Genomic DNA, 24,945 nt, shown 5'->3' on the forward strand with positions numbered 1-24,945 from the left:
AATGAATGACATTTTTGTTTATTTATGTTTTTACTTTATTTCTTGTCTCTTTGAATAGCCAGAAACTTGCTATTAGTTATTCCCTTATCTCCTAGCAAATAAAGTGATAAATAAGGATTAGGAATAAGCGGAGAATGGTTATTTCATTCCCCCAACCAAACATGTTGTTAATGTTATTGTAAATCCTCTTGTTACTATCATATTTATATTACGCTTTCTCTTTTTTGTTTTTTTATTATGGAGAGTTAATGCTTTTTGTTTTTGCTTTTTACTATACATTTAGGATTAGGACAAAAAACTATTTAGTAAGATCTTTTTACACAACTCGATTGTCACGTATTTTTATCATTCAATATTATAGTGTAATTTTAAAAAAATAATTTAGATATTTTAAAAGTGACACTCGTATCTTACTCGATTTCAAGATAAATAATTAAAATTTTATTCAAATTCATCCAAAATTCAAATATAAATATTACCTAATCAATAAAATAAATTAGAGTACTTATTGTCATTTTTATGCACATCATTTTTCATTAAAAGATGATCTCAATTTTTTTTTTTTTGAATGCTGGGAAAAAAATGTGCTGAAAAGAAATGTTTACATTTTTGGTGGTGCACTAATGGTAGAAAATGAAAACCTAAAAAACAAAAAATTAGACGGAAGACAACTGTAGCAAAACATTTTAATCGAATAAAAAAAACACAATATTAGTTGAACCTCAGTCAACGCTAGGAGACAACCTATTGCAAATAAGGTGTACCTACCTACGCCAATCAAGTCCATTTACATTTGTGCTTCATGATTCTTTCTATTTTATTGAATTTGGGCTTGACAGGGCTTAATGAGCCATTCCACCCCATTAATAGTGGGCCCTGATGCTGCACATTCAAATTAATGATTGTGGACGCTGAAGCCAATTCAAATTTGGTCCTCAAAAGACCTCATCCGGCTTTCTGAACCCATTAACAATTGGGCCTTCGTTAGGCTCTGCCCCTTTGTATACACAATTTATTAACAACAAGCCACATTTTCTATTAAGATCACTCGTCCAATCACGTTATAATTCGCATGTCTATTTTTAAACGGGCCGAGCTTGCTTGCCTAAATGGGCCACTTGGCCCATGAAGAGCTGTGACATGCATGTCAACGGATTGAACAGTTTCGAGCCTTATATCAAATCCTCAGTCGACGTGGAGGTCATCAGCAGAGCAAGCATATACATAATTTTCAACAAAACCCTAAATGCCTGTCATCACCTAATTGCAATACACGATACATCTCTCTCTGCACTTCACCTGAAGAAGCTAATTGATAAAAGGAAATAAAAATTGAAAAATGTACTATAGGAGGCTCGTATACAGTTGAAGCAGTCAAAACTCAAAACCCAGTTGACTCGACCAATGAAGAGTAGGATTCGTTCTCATCTGGAGCTGCAGATTTCTTAACATCCTTGTTTGGAACTTTTTCAGTAGTTTTTATCGGTCCAACATCCAGACCAGCAATAGCATACAATTCCAACTTCATAAGCTTTGCTGTTTCCATGTCACCATCCCAGCAAGTTTCAGAAATAATTTCAAGTGCCTTCTCTGTTTTTTCCTCGGACACTAGACTTCCATTTTGGAGCAGGACAAGGTAAACTTGTTCAGCTGAAGCTTTGCGAATCTGGCAGATGAAAGACATACTATAAGCACTTCAAACAAAAAGATAATACTATAAGCATAATTCCTACTCATGTACAGTGGTGTTGCATCAAGTCAGCTGCACACCATTTCGTTCTATAAGTAAAAGAGTTACTATAATTCAACAAATGTAATCACCACAACAAACCTTAGGGTACCGATGACTAAGGAAAGTGAGAAGATGGGAAAAGGCCCGGGAGTTGATGGGATCTGAAAGTGAGGAAATATATCCCAGTATTGCAATGCCTGCATATAACTTAGAGAAATCCTTTGACCCTCTCATTTCAACCACCAGAGAATCCAAAACACCAGCACAGAAAATCGAAGTTTGAGCCTGGAAATTAATATTCAGCGTTGTATAATTTAGAATGCAGTCTAAAGAATGATTGATATTTTTGAAACCTAACAAATCAATCAGTAAACCACAATTATTCCTCAATTTTCTCTACATAAAGAAAGTAATAAAGATAAAACTTCAAAAATCCACTGGAAAATCTCCCACAATAAAGTGATTGTAATACAGGTTATTACAACCACCTGGAAAAGAAGACCATCTGATGGCCATTTGCATCTAGAGGATGTGAGATATACTATTTTGATATATATAAAAACATGGAACACAATTCACATGTTTTGGTAAATCGTAATAACTGAACGGAATAATGAGAAACTAACAGCATCAACTATAGATGGTGTAGAGCAAGAGGAAGAGAGGGACACTAACCTCCATATCCAAGAAGATCTTTTTGCTGAAAAGAATCTCGATTGTCTGCAATATATGAATCACCAACAAAAATTAAAATAAAAATAAGCAAAAAAAATTCCATAATTAACTCATTGCAAGACAAATTAAAGGTTTCAACATAAAGGGGAATGCCTTTGTTATATCCTTTTTTGTCGGTGGAGATGGTATCAAGAGGTTCAGTTACCTTCAAAGTGGGTACAATGACCCTGTCACATCGCTTATACTCTTGGAGAATCCAAAGGATGTCGTTGGATAATTTACACACTTTGGATTCATTATTAATGTCTTCATCTACCTGAAGATACTCCAAAAATGCAGACAGTGATGCCTTCCTCAAAGAATCTTGCAAGCCACCAATCGAAATAACTAAACCAGACAGCACTGGTCTGCTATAACAACTGAACTGAAGTAATTGCACAAAACGAGGATATGAAAAGGTAGGTACCTACAAGCAAGGCACATAATGGCATTAATGTAAGATCCAAAAGTACTTAAGAAGCAAACTGGACAAGTAACACATAACTACTTACTCCCCACTTTAAATCTGTTTTATTGGGAACAATTTCTTCTATCTTTTCCCTATAAGGTATAAAAGGGATAAATATTTCCTTATGGTACAGAATCCTTTGGAGAACCTTAGCAGCCACTTCTCTTAACTTATCCATCTTTTCTACAGCTTGCTTAGCAATTCCTCCCACCAAATTGGTGGCAAGATTTACGTCAAAAAATGAACACATTTGGTTCTCTTCAGCAAAATCGCTATTAGGTAGCTTTGAGACAGATCCAAGCACATCTGATTCCCTGGTGGAACTCATAGAACATCTCTGACAGAGGATATATGTACACCTTTCAAGGCCTTCCATAGCAGCCTCACGAACCCAAGAACCCACATCACCTCTGTTGTCGACAGAATAGTCATCAAGAGCTTTAAACAAACAAACCATCACCTCATTCTTGATCAGAAGAAACAGAGACATGCCTTCCTCTCCAGAATGGATATCAGAATTTTCTCTTGCCTGAGCTAATGTCTCACAAACTGATATAAGTCCTTTGACAGCATTAACCCGTGCTTCAGCATCTCTATCCTCACGGTTATCCTGCACATAGAAAACATACACTTACATCAGTCAAACATTGACAGTTCTTTAGACGACTAAATTAATCTCAGTGAGAAGTAGTAGCAAGTGCACCTCAATTGCACAAGACCTGCAAAGCTTCAAAAGAACATCTCTCCACTGATTAGCCAACAATTCATAGGGTAAAACCCCTAATGCCATTGCAGATCCTCTTCTTACAGCCACATTTGAATCACCCACGAGTTGCAGGTACTTTGATGTTACACTAATGGAACCTTTACTATCCATAGCAACAAGGAATGCTTGTACAAAGTGTTTTAGGGCTTTCACAGCTGTATTCTGGACATTAGATAATAATTTTGATTCTCAATTCAAGATATCAAAATCAATTAGGGGAAAAATCTGTTTTAAGAAAAAAAAATCCACAAAAGAAGTACCTGTATCTGAGAGTTAGGATGTCTCAAATTCTCGTTAAGTGTATCAAGCAAACTTCGTTTTATTTTCTCTGTCAAAGATAGGCGAGAGAATGAGATGCATTCAATGAACCGGGAAACAGCTGCACGCATTATTTCTCCACCCTTCCCGCGATAAAGGCGTGCTTTCTCAATAGCAGGGACAACACCAGAAACTTGTTTCTGTTTATCTGTATATATAAACACAAGCAACTGTGGCTTAATTTATGGATTTACAAGCTTGAACAAAACAGCAACTAGAATGAGAAACTGAGACAAAATACAGCATATTTAACATGACAAACAACAGCAGCAGACGATATCTTATATTAAGCAAATTGATTTTCTCAATCTTTATGGAATTGTGCTTCCATCAAGAAACATAAGAAGGCTCTGACTCATGGTATCTGCCCTTTAAATTTACCCCCCTCCCACCAAACACCTATATAATACTATTCACTCAACTCAACCACCAAAGCCTACTCTACAACAGCAACTGCCAGTGATACTTACTTAGAAATTAAGCATTTTCAAATATAAATCTTGCATTTATGTTTCTAAACATTTTCAAACAACTAAGCTTTCGTGGTTTCTATTTTGTTTCCAAGATGGTTATGAAACATAGCATTGTTCAAGCAAAAATCAACATGCATTCAGAGAAATCTCAACTCAGGACACTATTCCATTCTAAAGGTAACCAGGAATGGATAAGAATAACCTGATCTATTGAAGCATCCCAGAGTAGAAATCTAATCAAACCTGAACACTTCTTTGGTCTATCTTATGGTAAATTTAATTGAATTTTCCACTAATTAATTATATACTTAAAGGGGAAGAAAAGTGGCCTACCGATGGGAAGATCATAACCACACTGATGTAAAGCCAAAACAAGTTCTCCAGCTGCTAAGGTTGCACCATGGCGCGTGCATAAATCAGATGACAGAGTAAAAGGAATTAACTTTTCCAGGACAAAGTTTGCAAAGTACACAGCATCATATCCAACAAGTGCAGAAAGTGCCTCTGAAGCAAGCTCTCTCAAGCCCTTATCCTGAAGCAATTAATTAAAATTCATGAATAAGTTGTATATTCCTAAAAGAAATTAAATACAATTCATGAATATATAATGACTGAAAGTTTCATTTGAAGAAAGAAACACCTAAAAGTATTAGCAATAACAACCAAGAGGAAAAAATAACAAGTTGTATATTCCTAAAAGAAATTAATACAATTCATAAATATCTATTACTAAAAGTTTCATTTGAAGAAAGAAACACCTAAATGTATTAGCAATAACAACCAAAAGGAAAAAGTAATGATAATGTTGATCATGATTCCTATTATATATAAGAAAAAAGGCTTTAAAACCTTGGTTCATGTTAGAAATACCACCAAGCATGGATCATGAGAATTATCAGAGGTATAATAAACTAAGACTTATAATGAAAAGTTCCTAGATCAATGAATGAAGTCCTAACTTATATAAAATTATAAGTTGTGCTATCTTCTCAAAACCCAGTTAATTCCACCTGTGATCTGTCAGTTAATTAATGTATGAACAGGATCCATCAGCGTGGCTCTCCTGGTATCCAACGTGTTGAATGACTTTGAACTAAATTCACCAAGCTAAAAACCAGGAAGCAACATCACTTTAACAATTCATTGTTTACAAGTCCTTAAAGGCTATAGCTTTCTCAAAGGCTCATCACCAGTTGAAACATCTCAAACGTGGAAGAGAAGGCATAGCTTGCATTATAACTTAACACAAGAACAACAACACTCCTCTAATCTTTGCATATCTAACCCAAATAAAGTCCATCGTGATTTTCAATGAAATGGCAGCATATGCCCCATCCAACAGGACAGCATCCAAAATAGTTAGAAACTTAACATAAATGTTCATTTTCAAAAAGATGAAGTTTGAAGAAGGCATCTTGTTAACTTAAAGTTCAGACCATACCCAGTGACAGATCTTGTTATGCAGAAGCTCATCCACAAATGGATGAAGATACCCTTCATACTGAGCAATTCTGACAGCAACATGAATGTAAGAGTTCACTCGTGATGAAAGTGAAAAGTAATCTGCAGTATTCACTATGTCAATGCCATGTGGGTAATTCCCTTGCCTTCCAACATTCTCCTGAAAAGCAGCTGCAGCAGCTCTTCTACAGTTAACCTAATCAATCAAAATTTTTAGCATGATGAAATAAGACTAATAAAATATTACATGGATGAGCAGAATAGATAATGTGGCACAGAACAAATACACGAAGGTCAGCACCTCACGATCGTAGCATGCCACAGTTAATAGGTGTGGGGCAAGCTGTTCCAATACATTTCTCATATCTGTATGATAATATGCACGACCAAATGCCCAACAAACATAGGCAGCAGCATCACGTACATGAGATCCAATGCTATGCGGACCTCTTCGAACATCATAATGTAATGCCTGTCAAGAAGACTTCTAATAATCAGCAACTACATTTGAGCCTTGATGCTAAACACATTTAAAGCAAAGAATTTCTGCTTAAAATGTAAGTCAACCAAGCTCAAGCATGCAATTGTTATCAGGGAAGAAATTTTACAACCATATCAACTTTCATAGATACAGGGAAGAACTTCTTCTAGTGTTCATTTACTTTAAGAAGGTTAAAACCCACACAACCTTTACAACAACAGGTACAACTTTGGGGAGACTGGTAGGTAGGAGCAACCCTCTCCGTGCCAGTTCAGCCAATGCTAAGCAACCTCCATGCCATGAACCATCTCCCTGGAAAATCATTACGTATCAGCATGACTCCTATAGTCTACAAGCTAAAAATGGTTAAAATAGTTTTAGAAGGAATGGAAATATTCATAGTATGAAATTTGTAATTGCTATTTATGCCATTGGGGGAGAATAAGATAGAAGAGAGAGTGCAACAATATCAGCATACCTCACCAGGTGAAAACAGGTCCAATACAGATGACAAGACCTCTTCTGAGAGTACAGACATCAAACGTGAAGTTACGCGGCCTATGCCTTTTGCAGCAGACCAACGTACTACGGTATCCTACATACCAAATCCCTAATAATCAAACCAGCAGTCTAAAAGGAGAAAAAAAATGAATGCATTGCTCATCTTAAAGAATCCATAAGTTCATGTCAAACTTTTATCTATTGCTTGGTCATAGGCTTGCCCTGCAATGCTATCACGATGCTTCGACAACTTGGCCACTTTCAATTGCATGGTCATCAGGGACCTATTTTGAGAACATATATAGATGTGAAATTTCATATTTACAACATATCAATTGAGCCTACATTTTTTTGTTGCCATAAACTCTTCAAAGGGCAATGGGAATTCCATTTACAATCATATTGAAGTTTCAGATGATGGGTACCTCCAAATACTAGTTAACATTATGGAAAGACCATGTGTACCTACATATGATATATTGATGAAAGATAAAGTCAACAAGGTAAATAGAAGTCTAAAGATGACGTGTCAACAACATCATCCAAAGCTTTCCTAGGAGCTATTTTACATAAGAAAGCAACGAGCTCACATAACAGAATCTCACCCTTAAGACATACCGTGTCTCTCAATCCGGAAAGTAACACCTCAATAATCTCTTCTATAATCTCTGGAACATCCATATCTTCATCCTCAGGACAGTTGGAATTTTCTTCTGATTCAGAGTTGGGTAGAACCACACCATGATTCAATTGATCATTCTTGTTGGATGCATTCAGAGAAATATTCTCTCCAAGTGAGCTGGTTCTTCCCTACATAAAAGGCAAACAGAAAGGTAAGAGAGCATCACCAAAGCAGGACTGTATTTGGTTAACAGAAGATCAGTGACCAAAAAGACTTCACCAAAATCACATTGCTAAGGATAATAAAAATTAAATTAGAAAGTACAAGTTAACTAGCACCAGCAATGACACAAAAGCAGACACAAATTACTTATATGGTACATGTAAATCCTTCAAGATTTATCATTTGTTACATGGAAACTTGGCATGCTCTATAGGATCTTTGACCAACAGATACTTCAACTTTTCAAAAAATTGACAAAACTTCATTCTTTAGACAAATCTAACAGTTTCCATATCTGTGAAGAGAATCCCAAGTATACGTAGTTCACAATCCGAAAGTAAATCATTAAGCCATACTGACCACATAGCGCCAGGATGGTGAACGATAAGGGAGGCAAGTAAGTCCAATTCTCTGAGTTAACTTCACCAAATACTTGCGAAGCAAAGGACTCCTAGCTGCAGTACCTGACTTGATCAGCACAGAGTCATCATTCCAAACGGTATGAACAACATCCAGTAACACTTTCCTGCTGCCAGCCTGACTATAGTAAATAGTACAAATGAGATTGATATTGGGGATTGATATACCAAGATTAAGAACTCAATAAAAAAGTAGCAGCAATTTGATAAATGCGATAATATTAATTTTCTTAGCATAAATGAAGACCTAGAGAATACTTTCAAGTGCTTAAAAGTTCTGTATCATGACAGAACTAAAAAGATACCACTACAGTAGCCTTTTACACTTGATTAGCTACAAGATTTTTTATATAAAAAAAATGTTAGTTATTTATTTTATATCTTTAAGTCTGTATAGACTATAGACACAAAAGCATCAAAAACAAACCTTAAAAATGGCAGCAAGGGCTTCCACAGCACCTATCAATCGAAAATGACTTACTACATCATCCATAGTAGAAGATAAAACTTCATGAGTCCATTCAATAAAGCTGAAAAACAAAGGTAACATGAGATAACTGATTAGCTTACTCGAGGACCTCAATTAACCTAAATTTCAGCATAATAACCAAAGAAAAAGTCTGATGCATGGCAAGGAAAAATACCTGGTAAAAGCCTTAGGCATATCCGGCCGTGTTAGAAGCTTTGAGAGGACTAATCCAGCCATAGTCCGCATTGGACCAGCATTTGAAAGATAATCTTTAGAAAAGCCTAATATTCTCAACACCAAAGGAGCCAACTCATCCTCGCCAACACTACCACTACTACCCGCAATGCTAGTATCAACAGATGATATATCAAACGGAACCAAAACAAGAATCGAAAGCCACAAAAGCATCACGCATTTCGCCTCCATTTCTCCCGTACTTTCTTGTCGTAACGAGGTAACAGAAGATGTGTTGTGACATTTCTCAAGGAGAGAAACGGCGAGTTCTAGATCGGAAACTTGATGCGGAAAGAACTTGATAACGGCTTTGTAACCGGAAACGGTTACGAGAGAATAAACAATGATGGATATAGGCTTGATTATTTGGAGAATCTCATCGAAATCGACGCCTAGTTCGATTGTTTTGGATCGGATGATGAACATTAAAGGAGAAACCATGCTTTCCAAGTAAGGTTCTAGCAACTGGCCCTGTTCTTGATACTTATCCATCTGGGAAAACAAATGATACGACTAATTAATCATTAAAAGTTACACATTAAGTATAAAAGGAAATAAGAGAGGGCCAGAGAGTACGATGGATCGGATCTTGTGCACGGAAGAAGGGTCGGAGACGCGGCCGTTGGAAACGATGTCGTCTAAGAGAGATTTCACCAGTTTCCACTCTTGGAGAAAGTATCTTTGTAGAACTCTTTCCTTTGAGTCGTGCTCATCGTCTTCTGAGTCGCTCGATGCAATTTCCGTTTCCTCTTTCTTCCGAGTCTCTTCTTCTCTCGCCGCCATTTTGCCCTATTTCTGTTCTAGAAAGAGCTCGATGAAGAAAGAAAGGGCTTCCTAAATCCAAATTCCGCCTTGACTCTCGAGACTTGAGAGTGTCAGTGTTCACTTACTGAAAACACTGATGACTGATCTCATACGATTTCATTACTCCACATTTTTTATGCTCTCACATTCAAATTTCAGATCTGGCAAAAAAAGGAAAGTCTGTCCGAGTTGTACTATTTCCCTTTTACCGCGCTCAGAAAAAAGAAAAATAGAAAAAGCAGCAGTTCCGTTGCCGGGACTTGAACCCGGGTCTTTCGGGTGAGAGCCGAATATCCTGACCAACTAGACTACAACGGAATCGTTGGAAGATCACTCCAACAATAAATTATTATCATATATTGTGTCATATATAAATTTTATGCTCCATTCAATCAAATATTGTCTATCTCATCAATAAAAAAATTTAAATTTTATAAACATTAAAAATAAATAATCATAATTTTAAAATATTTATTTTAAAAAATTTGACTTTAAAATTTAAATGTTTATTAAATAATACTGTATAATTAAATAATAATGTATAAATAACATAAAGGGAGGATATATCAAATATAAATTCTTCTTTATTATTCGAATTTATCTTTTGGTATTGTTCATTTTATCGTGTAAAAACAATTATACTTAATTTAATCAATCTCGTGAACCCACACCTATGTTGATGGAAAAGAGTGATAAATAAATAGAGAAACTAATTTCTCATCTCCATCTTTTAAATGGGGATTTTGAATCAAAGTAAAACGAATAAAATTTCAATCAAATTAGGAGTCTATGAAATAGTTATAATTGTAACTTTGTAATTAAAAAATTAAATTAAAACTTTGAAATGTGCATTACATAATTTGGAAGGTTAACAGGACCTAAAATGAGCAAATTAAGGATCATAATAATGGATATGTAATTTATATTCTTTTTAAAACAGAAAAAAGATTCGAAATTAATGTGATAATGTCTTGTTTAACTAAAAAGTAAAGGGAGACTTTTGATTAAAGAGGAAGGTAAGGGGAGCAGTTTTGATGAAAAAGGAAAGCGAGTCATTTTCTCCTTCAAACTGAGAAAAATAAGTCACTTTTTCGATTTTCATGATTCAGCATTAAATCAGGAATAATCTTATTTAACAAAACTTGATATTCACACTTTGATTAAATAGAACATATCATGTATCCACATTACATTAAGACGAGAGATGAAAACCTAAGAACAAGAGACAGGCAGGCTCTCAAATCCTCGAAGGGTTGACCAGCCTTACGGCTTGGGCTTCTTGGTGGCAGCAGTACCATACCTTGCAGCATATCGGTGAAACAAGGCCAACGCGTTGCTTGTTAGTTGTTCAACGTTCATGACCTTGCCCTTAATGGTGGCCTTCATCTTACTCATCCTATGCCCCGGGAACTGATCCACGCAGCTACTAGCATCAGTTAGGGCGGCACTAACCCAAGTCTCAACATTATTCATGTGCCAAAACACGTCATCAGTCATGACCCTAGCTTTCGAATCCAATCCGCGGAGCTCTCTGATTGACTGGCTTAGCTGGTTTACGCTATCATCTATTTGTTGCAAGCAATCTCTCACGACTGGATACTCCCTAGCTTTCATTGCCTCTAGCTTTTTCGCCACCTTCAACATGTATGACCTTGTGTAACGGGCCTTGTACAGGCTCACCGTCAAGGCGACTTCCGCCAGTTGCTGTGCGTTTCGAATCCTGGAGTTGGCGTAGCCGGAGAGGCATTTAATGCATAGGGCTGGATAGCGGGTGGTCTGACATGAGGACTCGATAAAGGTCCTGGCTTGGGAATGCCTAGGATGTCTGGGTCTAGCCATGGATGGCTCAACCGTGCCAGCAATGCGAAAGATGAAAAGAAAGAAAAGCACAAGGGAGAGGCTGTGTTTCGCCATTGGTCAATGCTTAGCTGATAGTTGAAGGGTTGAACCAAGACTTGAGAGAAAGACTAAGAGGTGAGCACACTATATATAGAAGACAAGAGAGCGCTTGTCACATGCTAAGCTTGCTGGCTTGCAATTTACGTGAATTGAGATCAAATAATTGTGTAACGAGGTAGCGAAGGAAGCAGAATAAGATAAGAATATTTTATGAATAATTGTCTTTCAGCTTATGTTAAAACTGCCGCTGAGCGCGCATTGTTTAGAGCTTCGTAGAACTAAGACAATGTAATAACAAAATTTAAGTACAAAGATAATCCCAATTTGACCTTACAATGTTTTGTAACATGTTATGGAACAAGAGCACGTGCAAAATGTCGTTCTGACTTTCTTGGGTTCATAAATATTTCTGACTACAAGACGAAGTGAGTCCATTTGGTTGCTTTAGGTGGTTTGATTGAGCAAAAAGGACGGATCGCGGTAGCCCTTTTGACCATAAAGGACTACTTTTTATAAGAACCATGGGGCTGAGGACTGAGGAGAACCGGCGATGCCCACGGCCGACTGCAACATGATCCTTCGTTTAAGGGACCCAGGGATTTATAGGCAAGTGGGGACACCTCTAAAATCATGTGATTGAGTGGTTTCTCCGCAAAATCAAAACTAATCTATCAAAGGTGTAGCTTTCCTACAGGATGAATCTTGGAATATATTTTAATCGATATCCTGTATCACTATACTCAGTGTGAATATCTGTAACGTTTATCAGCCTATTACCCACGGTCAACATGGCCTCTGGTTACACGTGCTACTAATTTAAGCCTGAAATGGACCAAGAATATCTGCTTTGATTTTGTGAACTGTTCTTTATTTAGGGAATGAGACTTACTTTCAAGTTTCAACAAATTTCAATGCGTACTATGGGGTTTACAAGGCAAAACTTGACAAGGCTTATTGTCCAACAAAAGGGGGAAAGAAAGATGGATTAGGTCTAACATTATACAAAAAATGGCCGCTCATTCCCTAAACAATTATCTGCAATAAAAAATGGCTGCTCGTAGATATCTTATAGCTATCCAGTCACATACAACAAAAAATAGTAGTATTAAACCTGAAATGGAGACAGTGAAGATCACAGAAGCTTTATGATGAATAATTTAATTGCCTTCAAAGTCATGACTTCTTCCTGAGATTTACCATGCAGTAATCTAAGGAAACCATGTGCAAAAACAAAGATATGGATGATTGCTCAAATCATGGACAAGATGTTGCATTCTCTTACGCAATCAAAGGCATGAGTGCGGTTATGCCATGCAGAGCAAACACGTACAGGAAATTGGTCAGAAAAAAAATGAAGAGCTCCTTATATCTTGATACAATTACTACAATTACCAAAGTACAGCAATAACAATACAGCACAAAGAAAAACAGCACACTATATATATATATAAATACTCCATATTGGAACAAAGGTTTTCGAAGTGCTGGTAATTACTCGTTAACCTTCATGCCAGAAAGATAAACTCGGCTCTGAATGACACTGCCACCAATCCAAAAGCCAGGCATTACCATTAGCCCAACCTTAGGCTTCTGATCATTTTCATCCATTATCAAATTCTTCACTACACTTTCCATATAAACCTCTGAGAATTCACTTCCCCTTTTAACTTGAAACACTTTCACAATAGGGTCGAATGAATAAGCTAGCCTGTGCAAAAGCCAAATAGATTTAGCCAATTTTAGAAAGGCTTGGTAAAATGGAGTCCTAGGATGCCCACCCCCCATTACATAATTCCGCTGGTCTAAATTTCCAAAGAACGAAGCTTCCATCTTTGGATGAACAACCACTAGGTACTTGCTCCGGCAAAACTTCCCAAATATGGAATCAGGATTCTGGCCCAACATGTCCAAAGGATCCATCTCCCTCAAAGCCAGATATTGGTGGAAGAAGCTCTCTTTAGTGACTGTAAGATTATCTAATTTAATGGAGAAATTCTCCTGTTGAAACCCACTGAACATCCTCTGGCATATGTGGGACTCGAAAGCATATTTTTTGTGAGCTCTCTTGGCATAAACAACATTGGGCTCAATTGAGTCCGCGGCAGCATCAAGGTCCCAGCCAGCAGCTTTCATCATGTTGATCAATGGTTTTGAGAAATCATGAATAGCTTTGAAAGCGGATTCAACAGCTGATGTGAAGAGCTCAGGGGTCAAATCCACAGGAAAGAATCCATTTTCTTCTCCTGACCCTTCAGATTCCTTCATAGACAAGCCCCTAAGCTTTATATTCTTTTCCAGTTTCACTCTCTTCTGGTTTGCCTCTTCAATTAGCTGCTGCAATTGATGAATCTCAGAATCCTTATTCTGAATTTCAGACTGGAATTTTTTTACCATAACTTCATAGGTTTTCAGCAGGCTCTGCTGCTCTTGGATCTCTGCAGCTAAGCGAGAATCCTGAGGAGAAACGCACACTGGCTTGGGGTTGTTTTCTCTGTAGAAGTGCTTAAGTTCAGATAGATTCTTCAGCTCAGAAATTACAAGCTTATCAGCAGCTTGGATTTTTTCAGGGTCATAGGGAGTATGAGCAGTTTGGAGCTGAATATAAGCTGACTTGAGAGAGGAGATGTTCGTAAATAATTTAGTTATCAGAGCTTCCAAAGCTTCTGGATTCTGGTTCGTGTTGTCTTCCATAGGTTGAGGGTGGACTTTTTGGTTATTGCTGTCACGGAGTTGAGTATCTTTTGCCCCCGTCGGTAGCATAGCTGTTACCAACCCAGGGGATACTTGAAATGGAATCTTTCAGAGAAAATACTGCTACCAGAACACCTGCAAGTTTCGACGACTTTATTAATGGCATCTGCCAGGTATTAGAAGGGAAGTAAACCTTATGCACCTTTTAAGGTATATTGCACGAAAACATTAACATGAAATTAAGTATATAAAAACACCTGGCTTTCAGCATGCTCTCTTATTCTAGCCATTATTAAAATCTGTATGAGCATTAAATCTGGATGCAATATACAAATCTCCAACAATCTCTATACTTTATAAATTCAACAAGGTGCATAGTTCCAATTCTAACTTCTGGTCTATCCACATAATCACTTCATTGGTCTTGGAAATTATAAACAACAGAAGAATGAGTTTCCCACTTTTTTAGGATATATCTCAGACACAATATAGGCTCAAAATGCTGTTGAAATTGCATGGCTGGGCTGGGCCATCTGACACACACTCTGGTTATTGAAAGCCAATATTCATCATAAACAGGAGTTTCCGGTACAACTAATTGCCAAAGCTTTGCAAAACTAAGGACAAAGTTCTAAGACTAACATCTATCTTTTAAATCAAGAACAATGCCCAATAAAGAGAGGAAAAGAAGCCACTAAAATAGTTTTCAAACAGTGAGAAATGGAGAAACAAGGCAGCAACTAAACCAGGGCTGCTCTTATGTAATAGCATGTCGAGACATAGTACATCCAAAACACACAGCATTAAAACCGCTAGATTAATAGAGGAGAGGGAGATCCATGTACGATGGATGACAATAAAAGGCGGTAATACATCATGATCACAAAATATGATAATGTACACATTTCAGAACACTTGACTATGAAGACATCTTTATATAATGTCATTGCAGATAGAAACAATAGGAAATCAAAGAACAACACTGGATAAAGGACCAAAATACATGAAACAGCCTCACAAGAACAAGTATTACTGTGCCATGTATAACAGAAATGACAGGACCTGAGGGTACCTGAAAAGATCACGAGCCCTCGTCAGGATATAACCAGCAAACATAATACCTTCAACCTGAAACAATAGTAATAAATAAATTAAAAATCTTTTCTGTAAAATGATAGATTAAAACAATAGCAATAAATTATTATAAAAAAAACTTTTTTCAGCAAAAAATAAGTCCGTCCTTCTTCATTTAAGTCCATCTCATAGGCACAGACCTCAGCTTTAGAAAAAAAATAATAAGATTTTGAACAATTAATCATAAAGAATCAGAGGCCCACTCAGAATTCTTCAATAGCTAATACGAATCCGATGCATGATCACATACATCAAGCAACGATGCATCATTTGGGAGGGTAAATAACACGTTGTTAATCGGCAAACTCTTCAGCTAAACAAGATTCCAGCAAATCAAAACAGTAACAACATAAATATTAATGTTAAATGCCCTTACTTTAAAGAGAAAAATGCAAGAAATTGAAACTTCAAATCTAAGATGGTACAGTACTATAAGACCTAAAATGACCACAGTTTACGCGATAAAATCTTGGTTTGCTCGTGTATTTACCCAGCTTTCTCGGGAACAAACAGGCGTGGAAGAGGAAATTTACCCGACCGGAGATTTCGCCGGACGAAATGGGGAATATTTTCGGACAAAATAAAGAGGACAGCCAAAGCGAAGCAAGCTTCGAATGGGGAAACTTTGGTAAAGTGGTCTCTGGTCGTAGGTCCACGGTCCACCAGACAAGACAAAGCAAGCCCTATGATGAGGTCACTATTTATTTATTTTTTTATTGTTTGTACTGTTTCTGTTATCCAGCTTAACTGTTTAAACACCTTTTTTTACCATTAATAGAAAAAAGATATTTAGAAATACTAGTACCTTTGGTTTTTTAAGAAATAAAAATTCAATAATCTCTCTGTTGAATGAATATTCACTTTTGACATAATATGAAAATTAAGAAAACCCTTTGATCTATCATACATTTTTTTTTCTAATATTTATGTTCTTTATTTTTTTTGGGCAAGATAATATTGATGTTTAATGATTTGTATAAAAATAAACAAATAAAATTTAATACTATTAAAAATAAATTAAAAATTATGCATGTAAAAAAAAAATTTAAATGAAAAACAAAGATTGAACAATTATATATTGAGATCAATAGAATACAATTTTTTTTAAAATTATTTTATCATTAAACTATTTCACTCTCATTGTCAAAATACAAGTTTAAAATTTTAGAATACGTAAGGTATCATAAATTAATGTATTTAGTTATATAGTATGTAAATATGTTACAAAATTTTACATCAGATAAATAAAGAAAAGGTTATAGGTTTATAAATGTAAACCCAAATTTGATATTATGCCAAGTGCTCTAATAAGGTAAAGTATGAAGGGTGACTTGACTCACAACGAAAGCATCATGTAATCGAATGAGAAATAATATTACATAATCTTATATCGAATAAATAAATGAGAAAATTTAAATATTTAATGGTGACTTTGCTCAACAATAGATTAATTTTCTATAATGATCTCATGGCATGTATATATTTGTACTATATATAAAAGGAAGTCTCAACGGGGACTTCCACACTTGGCCACATGGAAGCTTTAGGAGGAGTTATGAAGTTTAAACAAGGCTTCCAATGGAACTCTTAAAATTTGTCATGTGGACCTTAGAGGAGGAGAGCTGTGACGTGTTTAATGAGTGAGCTGCATCTTGAGAGTTATAAGTTGGACGAGTCGTGTGCAACGTATACATTTATCTCTAGTTATTTTGAAAAAACATTATGAGGATGATATTGCACTTATTTTTTTTTATTATTTTTTTAAAAAATTTATAGATATTAATGTATATATGCTCAAAAAATAGTACTAAATGTATATCAGTAGTATATTGGAAACTTCTTTTATAAGCATAAAGCTATTTTGACCGATGTCACATAAATCCTTCTTTTGGAACAGGAAACAGAACTTTGGCCAAAAACAGAAAACAGCTCAAGCTTCACTGGCTTGATCTCTAGCCTCCATTTCTACCTCTTCAGCTCTCTTTTCAAAAGATGTGGGATTATACCGCTTAGCGCAAGCAACAAAAAGGGCCAAGTTAAGTGCAGCCAATGCAGCTAACAAAAAGAAGTATCTATCCAAATGTCCAGCATTCAGATCCGGTGGAACCCAACCAGGCTTCCCATTCTTTGATGTAATTGCCATCACTGCTGCCAAAACTATGCTACATATGTAACTACCCATGGCTGAAGAGTACATGGACAACCCAATTCCCAAACTTTTCAATCCATCTGGTGTTTGGGATGCAAAAAATTCCATTTGGGCAACATATATCAATGCCTCAGACACTCCCACGAGCACATACTGTGGAGTCTGCCAGAAAATGCTTAAAGCACTTGTCTCTTCACCATTGTGGTTAGCATATTTTAGTCTTTGTTGCTCAACGATGCCTGCAATTATCATGGACACCATGGCGATGGCTATACCGATCCCTATTCTTTGTAGCTCGGATGGAGGCTTAGGCTCTCTTTTTGTGAGTCTGACGTATAAAGGAACCATGAGTTTGTCGTACAATAGAATGAAAGCAGATGTGCTTACGATGTCAAATGCAAACATACTGGCTGGAGGGATGTGAAAGTTCCAGATTGTTGTTTCCATGGCAGCTCCTTGCTCGACAAAGAGGGAAAGCATTTGTATGAACACTACAGAGGATAAAATGGAGCAGAGCCATATTGGAAGTAATCTTAGTATGCACTTCACTTCTTCAACTTGTGTGATGGTGCAAAGATACCATGGATTTGCTGTTTCACCCTTGTTTGTTAGCAAGAAAATGTCTTGTGGGGTGATAATGGCAGCTCGATCAAGAAATCTGCCATTCAAAACAGAATTACACATTACATTAAGAACCTAACTGAAAAACCACACAAGATGTTCAAACAAAACCCTTACTTGAAGGCATCAGTGTGAAGAATTCTTCTGACACCACTATTTTTGTCTTCCTTTCTTTGAACTTCATAAAGCCCTTCCCCATCTGAGGGTACTTGAAGGTTTATTTTCCTCATGGAAGCTACTATCACCTGACAGAACTTGGAGATGGGGTTTCCAACAGTCCTGAAGTGTCTGTACCTAAAACTCCCACACAATAGCAACGAAAAAGCTACCATTGCACAAGTGGCACATATCCAGAACCCCAGGATCCAGTTGCCAATGTTCTGTATATATACCAATACAGTCTCAGCAACCAAGGATCCCAGGTTTAAGGCCACATAAAAATAACTATAAAATGAGTTCTTTGATTGGTTTTCTTCATCATCCTCCTCGTCGAACTGGTCAGCTCCAAATGCAGCAAGTGCAGGTTCAGGGGCTCCATTGCCTAAAGCAATTAGATAGATTGCTACATAAAATATTGCAATTTCAGCTGGAGAATGAGGTTCACATAACTGTCCCTGTTTGCCACAACCTTGAGGTTTTAGTAGAAACAATTGCGTCACCAAGGATAGTGATACCAACCCCTGTGCAAAAACAAGGAAAAACAATTAAAAACTGTTGAATGTCTGCATAATAAGGCTGTTAATATGCTCATAAACTGGCTTAGATTCAAAAATAGGTGGTTTTGTCAAAGAAAACAGAAATGGAAACAATAAACCTGTGAAGGTTGCTTACAATAAGGTAGAGAACCTGAAATGTGACACATGTCAGGTATCTTCCCAAGTAGGAATCACTTAGAAAAGCACCCATAAAAGAGAAAAGATAAACAGTTCCCATCCATCTGCTAAATGTGTCTGCTGCCTCTGCATTAGTGTGCCTTAGAACAGACTTCGAAAACAGAACCAAATTCACCTCCACTGCAGCAAATGCAAGCGTAACAAGTCCTTGATTCACTGTTAGGCAACAGTACATAAAACCCAATTATGTGAGCATTGTAACTCAGAAGTGGTCAAGATAAAATAACAGAATCTCCTTGGTTTTATGGTGCATATGGTCAATATTAAGTTCTAATTGTTTTTTTTTTTTTGAAAAGTTGTTTTATTAGCATCAAGTCTTCATGCCATCTAAAGTCTTCTGCACTTTGCTAAAGACTTTTGCTGGCATAATAAAGAGGCCTGTGCATAATGAAAGTACAAAAAAGCAGCAGCACTGCCTGACGAAAATGGGAGCAGTTTCCTCCCTAAGCTGAGCAAAAAACAAAAGAAAGCTCCCTTACTCTTATCTTAAGACCTGTGCTGTGCAGAGAAAGGTATAAGCGCAGAGAACCTTTACTACATCAAAACTACGGCTAACCCAAAAATCACTATGGCAGTTGACAATAACCGAACAAGCCTCTAAACGTCAAACCACCTAAGTTCTAATTGTGAGAGTGTCTTATCAGAGATAGATTGTAAATTCTCCTGATTTATCAGCTAATCACACAAAAAACATCCCAGATTCTCAGTGGCAAAGTTTCACTTCATTTCTTGATACTTATCATTTGCTGCAACACATATCTGTGGAGTGACAAAACTAGCATTAACTGTGAAGTTGATATATTCAATTAAATGGATATTTATTAAATCCGAGTCTGAACTGCGGAATCCTTATTTATACTTCACAGTTTTTCATTTGTTTCTTACCTAGTATTAACATTGCACATCTCCATCCTCCAGTTCTCCCCTTCATGGCTGGCTTGCCATGGCGATCAAGCGATCCATCTTTCGTGCACGCATTCTCATCAGTTCTCTTTCTTTCTTCATTTGACTGATCGGGCCCAACCATCATCCATGCAACCCAAGAGTAGAAGAAAGAAACAGAGAAAAGAAAAGAAAAAAAAACCCAGAACAGAGGAAGTCGTACTCAGATCAACAAAAGCACGATAAAACAGCGAAACAGAAAACTGTTACCTACTTACCTCAATAACATAGCTAACTGAAGAAGCAGAACAGGATTGTTGCCTTGTCTCCATATCCTGGTAGGACATGCAAGCAGAAAAATGAAGAGGATATGAATATTTAATAGAGTTTTGAGTAGATAAGTAAAGGTTGCATCCGTATTAAATGACAATTCCTTTTTCCTGACCTTGCTGGTTTGGCATGACCATTGTTGCATGAAAACATGGCACAAGGCGCAGGACAATGTTTACCGTTCACTCCAGATTTCCTGTCAGGATGCTCTGCATTCAAGGTTTGACAACTGGAACTGATTGGATTTGCTTTCCTTGTCACGCATTTCCTTTTAAAGTTTTGTTTTATCTAAGATTTGTAGTCAGAACTTCACTTTTATTGTTCCACACACAGTTAGTATCTCAACACATAAACTTAAATAGGCTGCTTAATTTTTATAAATGGCTGGAAACCAAGATTTACAGATAAGAAGTCATACAAATAATAAATGTAGACGCTAAAGTTGTAATAATTCATTAAATTCAAGCATTTAAGAACAATTAATTTAGTTTTTTTCTTCTTGGAAAGGGGTGATACTTAAATGCTCTTTATTAATTCATGTATGCAAAATGAAAATCTCACTTTATGTGAGTTCATTATATTGCATTGGAAAAGCTTAGTTATGATTCAATAATTCCATTCTTACTTATTACTTGAAAAAAGAAATCTATTTGTACAAATTATAGTCTGGCATTTCCCTCCCACTAATTAATTTAAAAAGGTCAATAATTATGTTCTTCTTTTTTTTTTCTTATTTCTTTCTTTTTGTTATTATTAATATGTTAATATATTGAACGAGCAGATGTCTTAGAGCGACGACGACGTCGTTTTAGCCCAAAAAACCTGGAATGCGGTGTCGTTTGATACATAACGGAGTAACGAAACGATCGCTTCCTTCTTGAATCATCGTTCGTTCGTAATCTCTTCTCTAACTGGCTAAACAGCTGTCTTCTTCGCCCTTCATCTCTCTCGTTCTGGTAACATGACTTCACTGTTAACACTACCTTCAACATTTTCCCGCCTAAATTTAGTCCCGAAATCTTTAATAATAATTCCCTTCGCATTTAAATCTCTCAATTTACTAAAATCCCACAAGCAACAGCGAGCAAGATCCTTGAATTCTCCTCGCCTTTCTTCACTCAATTCTTTAACAACTCATTTCTCCACTTCGAGAAGTTCCGTTTCGCCCAAACCCTTTCATGATGATTTGGTTGTTCTGGGCATCGAAACGAGTTGCGATGACACAGCAGCGGCTGTCGTAAGTACCATTTTCTTTTCCTTTACGGGTATTTTTTTAAATTTTAATGCGTTGGGTGAATCTCAGGTGAGAGGCAATGGCGAAATTCTCAGCCAAGTTGTGTCTTCTCAGGTAAGTACTTATTCTCTGAGCTGCAAGTTTGTCATTATTTCAAAAAAGGAAAAAAGTTTATGCCTGTACTCACTTTAACTATTGGCCATATCAAGGCAGATTTGCTAGCTCGATATGGAGGCGTTGCACCTAAAATGGCTGAAGAAGCACACTCACAAGTCATTGATCAGGTATCACATCTACACATAAGGTTTTTTTTTTTTTAGAAATTTCAATCCAAAAATAAATGACATTTTGATTATCAAGTGCAGGTTGTGCAAGAAGCACTTGATAAAGCTGGTTTGACTGGAAGGGACCTATCTGCCGTTGCTGTTACTATTGGACCTGGTTTAAGTCTTTGCCTTCGCGGTAAATGTGAATAATTATTTGTTTTTTTTAACTGGATTATATCGTTCATACTTCATCGGTACTTCAAACTGCTGGCGAAGTTACCCTGCCCTTCATGGCCTATTTTGATGCAAATTTCTGTACAGTTGGTGTGCAGAAAGCTAGGAGAGTTGCTGGCAGCTTCAATCTACCAATAATCAGTGTACATCACATGGAGGCTCATGCTTTAGTAGCCCGGTATTGAAGCAATGACTATCTATAGAATAGAATGTGGTCTGCACTGCTAAACGAGTAGCATTCACTTATGACATGCTAAAAATTAGCCACACATTGTTTCACTTCAAGAAAAATGGTGTGCTTTTTTAATACCATACGTTTATCTGTACCTGACGTTCTTCCTTCTTTATCCAGGCTGATTGAAAAGGAGTTGCAATTTCCTTTCATGGCACTGCTTATATCAGGTTAAAATTTCTGGTTCTGTGGCGTATGTGTCTCGTATACTCATTGCATTCATATGTTTGCTTGCAAACTAGTTAGTGAGACAGAGGGTAAGATAGAGAGATGTGTATGGCCTAGTCTTTACATATAATGGCTGTAACAACATCATGGGCTACAAAGTATTATTCTGCAGTACTTTGTAACTCAGGGTAATTAAAGTTTTGTCACCTAAAATTTTCCGCTTCACATAAGTTATGGAATACTGAAATTTATTGGCCAATAATTCAAAAGGAAATTCCTTTGGATGTGATTAAGAAATTCTATGATTATACGTGACATGGACAAATCATAAATTTAGTTATACTACCTGCTATATTCTTGTGGCTTTGTGGGTTACAAGCATTGCAGATTGCACTTGTGTTTCATGCAGGAGGACACAATCTTTTAGTTCTTGCTCATGATCTTGGCCAATACACTCAACTTGGGACAACTATAGATGATGCAATTGGTGAGGCCTTTGACAAGACAGCAAAATGGCTTGGCCTTGATATGAGGAAGAGTGGTGGGCCAGCTGTTGAGCAACTTGCTCGAGAGGGTGATGCAGAATCAGTTAGATTCTCAGTAGGTCTTTCCCTTCAGAACTGTATTGACCTTTACTGGAATGTATTTTTGATGGTTCTGTTTAACAAGTTTTTGAAGTTTGGTTTTGATCTTTGCTTTGAGTAGTTGCGTCCTAAGTTTCACACTATGAATTTTTTTTTTCAGACTCCAATGAAACAGCATAAAGATTGCAATTTCTCATATGCTGGTCTAAAGACCCAAGTGAGGCTAGCAATTGCATCCAGAAATATGTATGTAGACCAATGCCATTACCTACCATAATTGATGATTGACTTTTCCCCTTTGTTATCTCATGGTGAATTCTACTTGATACCCATTTGTTGAAGTGATGCTAAGGTTCCCATTTCATGCGCAAGTAGACAAGACAGGAGTTCCCGAGCTGATATTGCGGCCTCTTTTCAGGTTACCTATTTTTCCTTTTCCCTTTTTCTTTGTATGACAGTCTTAATTCTAGAATCAGCACATTAAGTTGATAATCTCAAAATATATTTCTTGATTTTCTCTGAGCCCTTAAAATCTATACTGCAGCGAGTTGCAGTATTACACCTAGAAGAAAGGTGTGAACGAGCAATTAAATGGGCATTGAAGATTGAGCCTTCCATAAAGCATCTGGTTATGCAAATTACAATTTTTTAATTTATTTACTCCTTATGGTATTGAGTGCTTCTTATAGTTAATCTGCCACTTGGTGTATGATGACCTTGTTCATATGGTGCTTCTTGCAGGTAGTATCTGGAGGTGTAGCATCAAATCAATATGTCAGGGCCCGATTGGATCAGATTGTTAAGAAGTATAGTCTGCAGCTTGTCTGTCCCCCTCCCAAACTTTGCACTGACAATGGTTAGTCATATTCTGTAACTTTTGGTCAACCTTATAAAATTTTAAAAAACTAGGCATATGATAGTTTGTGCATGTGCCTATACGCATGTATGTATAGATAGATAGATAGACATGCTCAGACGCCCTATATAAAAGCCTAACCCCAAGGTATAAACCTTGGGAAGTTGCCTAGATGTGCTATATAAAAGTAGGCGACTAATGCTTTTATTTTCATGTGAAATAGGTGTGATGATTGCTTGGACTGGCATCGAAAACTTTCGTGTTGGAAGATATGATCCTCCACCGCCCGCCAATGATCCAGAAGATTTCATGGTATGTTGGAAATATCTTATGACATAAATTGTGCATGGTTATAGGCAGATATAATTTGACTTCACTTGAATTTTCATAGTATAAAAGTTTCATGTTTGTGTTGCACAAGTATGATTTGCGGCCAAGGTGGCCATTAGGGGAGGAATATGCAGCAGGCAGAAGCGAGGCTCGCTCTTTGAGAAGGGCCCGGGTTCATCCATCACTTACATCTCTCGTACAAGCCTCCCTGCAACAACAATGATGAGGGTGTGCACGTGCAAAAGCATCTCAGAGCTTACATCTCCATTCTGTTGATCTTCATGGAGATCCTTGAATAGTCTAAATGTCATAATGATCATTTAGCTTAAATATCTGATGGTTAAAGGAGGTCGTGGCTCAAGTGCAGAATATGAAAAGGGCATCGAACATATTCATGACAGCCACAGGCAAAAGCAATTATAAAGGGCATGTTGCCTCAGTACTTGATATAAAATCTTATGAGCTTTGCACGGTATCTTTGTTGAGTTTTTATGATTTACATGTAGATAATATTTTTTTTCTATAAATTTACTTTTTTAATTTTTAACTGAAACACAGGGAAGGTAGGATACAACACAAGAAAGATGGAAAATATAGTACATAGGATGGTTGTAAGATCCTGAAATGATTAAAAATGTGATAGTTATACGGTATTTGGCATTGTAGCTTTCAAGAGTTAAAAAGAAAACATTTTTACAGAAAACTCTTCTTCCAGGGCCGAGCCCAAAGGAGAAATTACGGGCTACCAACTATGTGG

The 24,945-nt window shown here is 36.8% G+C and overlaps 5 protein-coding genes and 1 non-coding gene across 11 annotated transcripts; 1 reads left to right on the plus strand and 5 right to left on the minus strand.

The window, feature by feature from the left end:
• Positions 1–1,147: 1,147 nt before the first annotated feature.
• TTN1 (ARM repeat superfamily protein) lies at positions 1,148–9,874 on the minus strand. The gene is made up of 17 exons (XM_021424186.1): positions 9,458–9,874; positions 8,823–9,373; positions 8,606–8,708; positions 8,120–8,296; positions 7,534–7,725; positions 6,893–7,009; positions 6,622–6,726; positions 6,235–6,405; positions 5,914–6,129; positions 4,806–5,004; positions 3,942–4,147; positions 3,619–3,843; positions 2,959–3,525; positions 2,613–2,873; positions 2,408–2,452; positions 1,832–2,017; positions 1,148–1,666 (listed from the first exon to the last, which is right to left on the minus strand). The coding sequence occupies exons 1-17, from the start codon at positions 9,662–9,664 to the stop codon at positions 1,382–1,384; spliced, it is 3,813 nt and encodes a 1,270-aa protein (XP_021279861.1). The 5' UTR covers positions 9,665–9,874; the 3' UTR covers positions 1,148–1,381.
• A 56-nt stretch (positions 9,875–9,930) lies between these two features.
• Positions 9,931–10,003, minus strand: TRNAE-CUC (transfer RNA glutamic acid (anticodon CUC)). The gene has a single exon. It is a non-coding gene; the product is annotated as a tRNA-Glu (tRNA).
• A 945-nt stretch (positions 10,004–10,948) lies between these two features.
• Positions 10,949–11,599, minus strand: UNE11 (Plant invertase/pectin methylesterase inhibitor superfamily protein). Its single transcript, XM_021424194.1, has one exon. The coding sequence runs from the start codon at positions 11,597–11,599 to the stop codon at positions 10,949–10,951; it is 651 nt and encodes a 216-aa protein (XP_021279869.1).
• A 1,321-nt stretch (positions 11,600–12,920) lies between these two features.
• LOC110414392 (myosin-4 protein (DUF641)) lies at positions 12,921–16,067 on the minus strand. 6 transcript variants are annotated; one of them, XM_021425550.2, is made up of 4 exons: positions 15,900–16,067; positions 15,660–15,722; positions 15,348–15,403; positions 12,921–14,410 (listed from the first exon to the last, which is right to left on the minus strand). In XM_021425550.2, exon 4 carries the CDS (start codon positions 14,342–14,344, stop codon positions 13,076–13,078), a length of 1,269 nt encoding a protein of 422 aa, XP_021281225.1. In that variant the 5' UTR covers positions 14,345–14,410; positions 15,348–15,403; positions 15,660–15,722; positions 15,900–16,067; the 3' UTR covers positions 12,921–13,075. The 6 variants fall into 6 exon arrangements, with proteins under 6 accessions (XP_021281225.1, XP_021281224.1, XP_021281219.1 ...); XM_021425549.2 differs by having other exon boundaries at positions 15,613–15,722; XM_021425544.2 differs by lacking the exon at positions 15,660–15,722.
• A 1,272-nt stretch (positions 16,068–17,339) lies between these two features.
• Positions 17,340–20,099, minus strand: LOC110414400 (protein NRT1/ PTR FAMILY 7.3-like). Its single transcript, XM_021425571.2, has 4 exons — positions 19,958–20,099; positions 19,011–19,228; positions 18,297–18,859; positions 17,340–18,216 (listed from the first exon to the last, which is right to left on the minus strand). Exons 1-4 carry the CDS (start codon positions 20,097–20,099, stop codon positions 17,340–17,342), a joined length of 1,800 nt encoding a protein of 599 aa, XP_021281246.2.
• A 1,086-nt stretch (positions 20,100–21,185) lies between these two features.
• On the plus strand, positions 21,186–24,728 carry GCP1 (glycoprotease 1). Its single transcript, XM_021425093.1, has 13 exons — positions 21,186–21,521; positions 21,588–21,632; positions 21,728–21,802; positions 21,884–21,980; positions 22,106–22,196; positions 22,371–22,420; positions 22,828–23,018; positions 23,163–23,248; positions 23,345–23,420; positions 23,547–23,630; positions 23,744–23,858; positions 24,082–24,170; positions 24,280–24,728. Exons 1-13 carry the CDS (start codon positions 21,246–21,248, stop codon positions 24,409–24,411), a joined length of 1,407 nt encoding a protein of 468 aa, XP_021280768.1. The 5' UTR covers positions 21,186–21,245; the 3' UTR covers positions 24,412–24,728.
• The last annotated feature ends 217 nt before the right edge of the window (positions 24,729–24,945 follow it).

This window comes from Theobroma umbraticum, unplaced genomic scaffold (assembly GCF_002168275.2).
Source record: "Theobroma umbraticum cultivar Fairchild unplaced genomic scaffold, ASM216827v3 scaffold_4.1, whole genome shotgun sequence".
Lineage (NCBI taxonomy): Eukaryota > Viridiplantae > Streptophyta > Magnoliopsida > Malvales > Malvaceae > Theobroma > Theobroma umbraticum.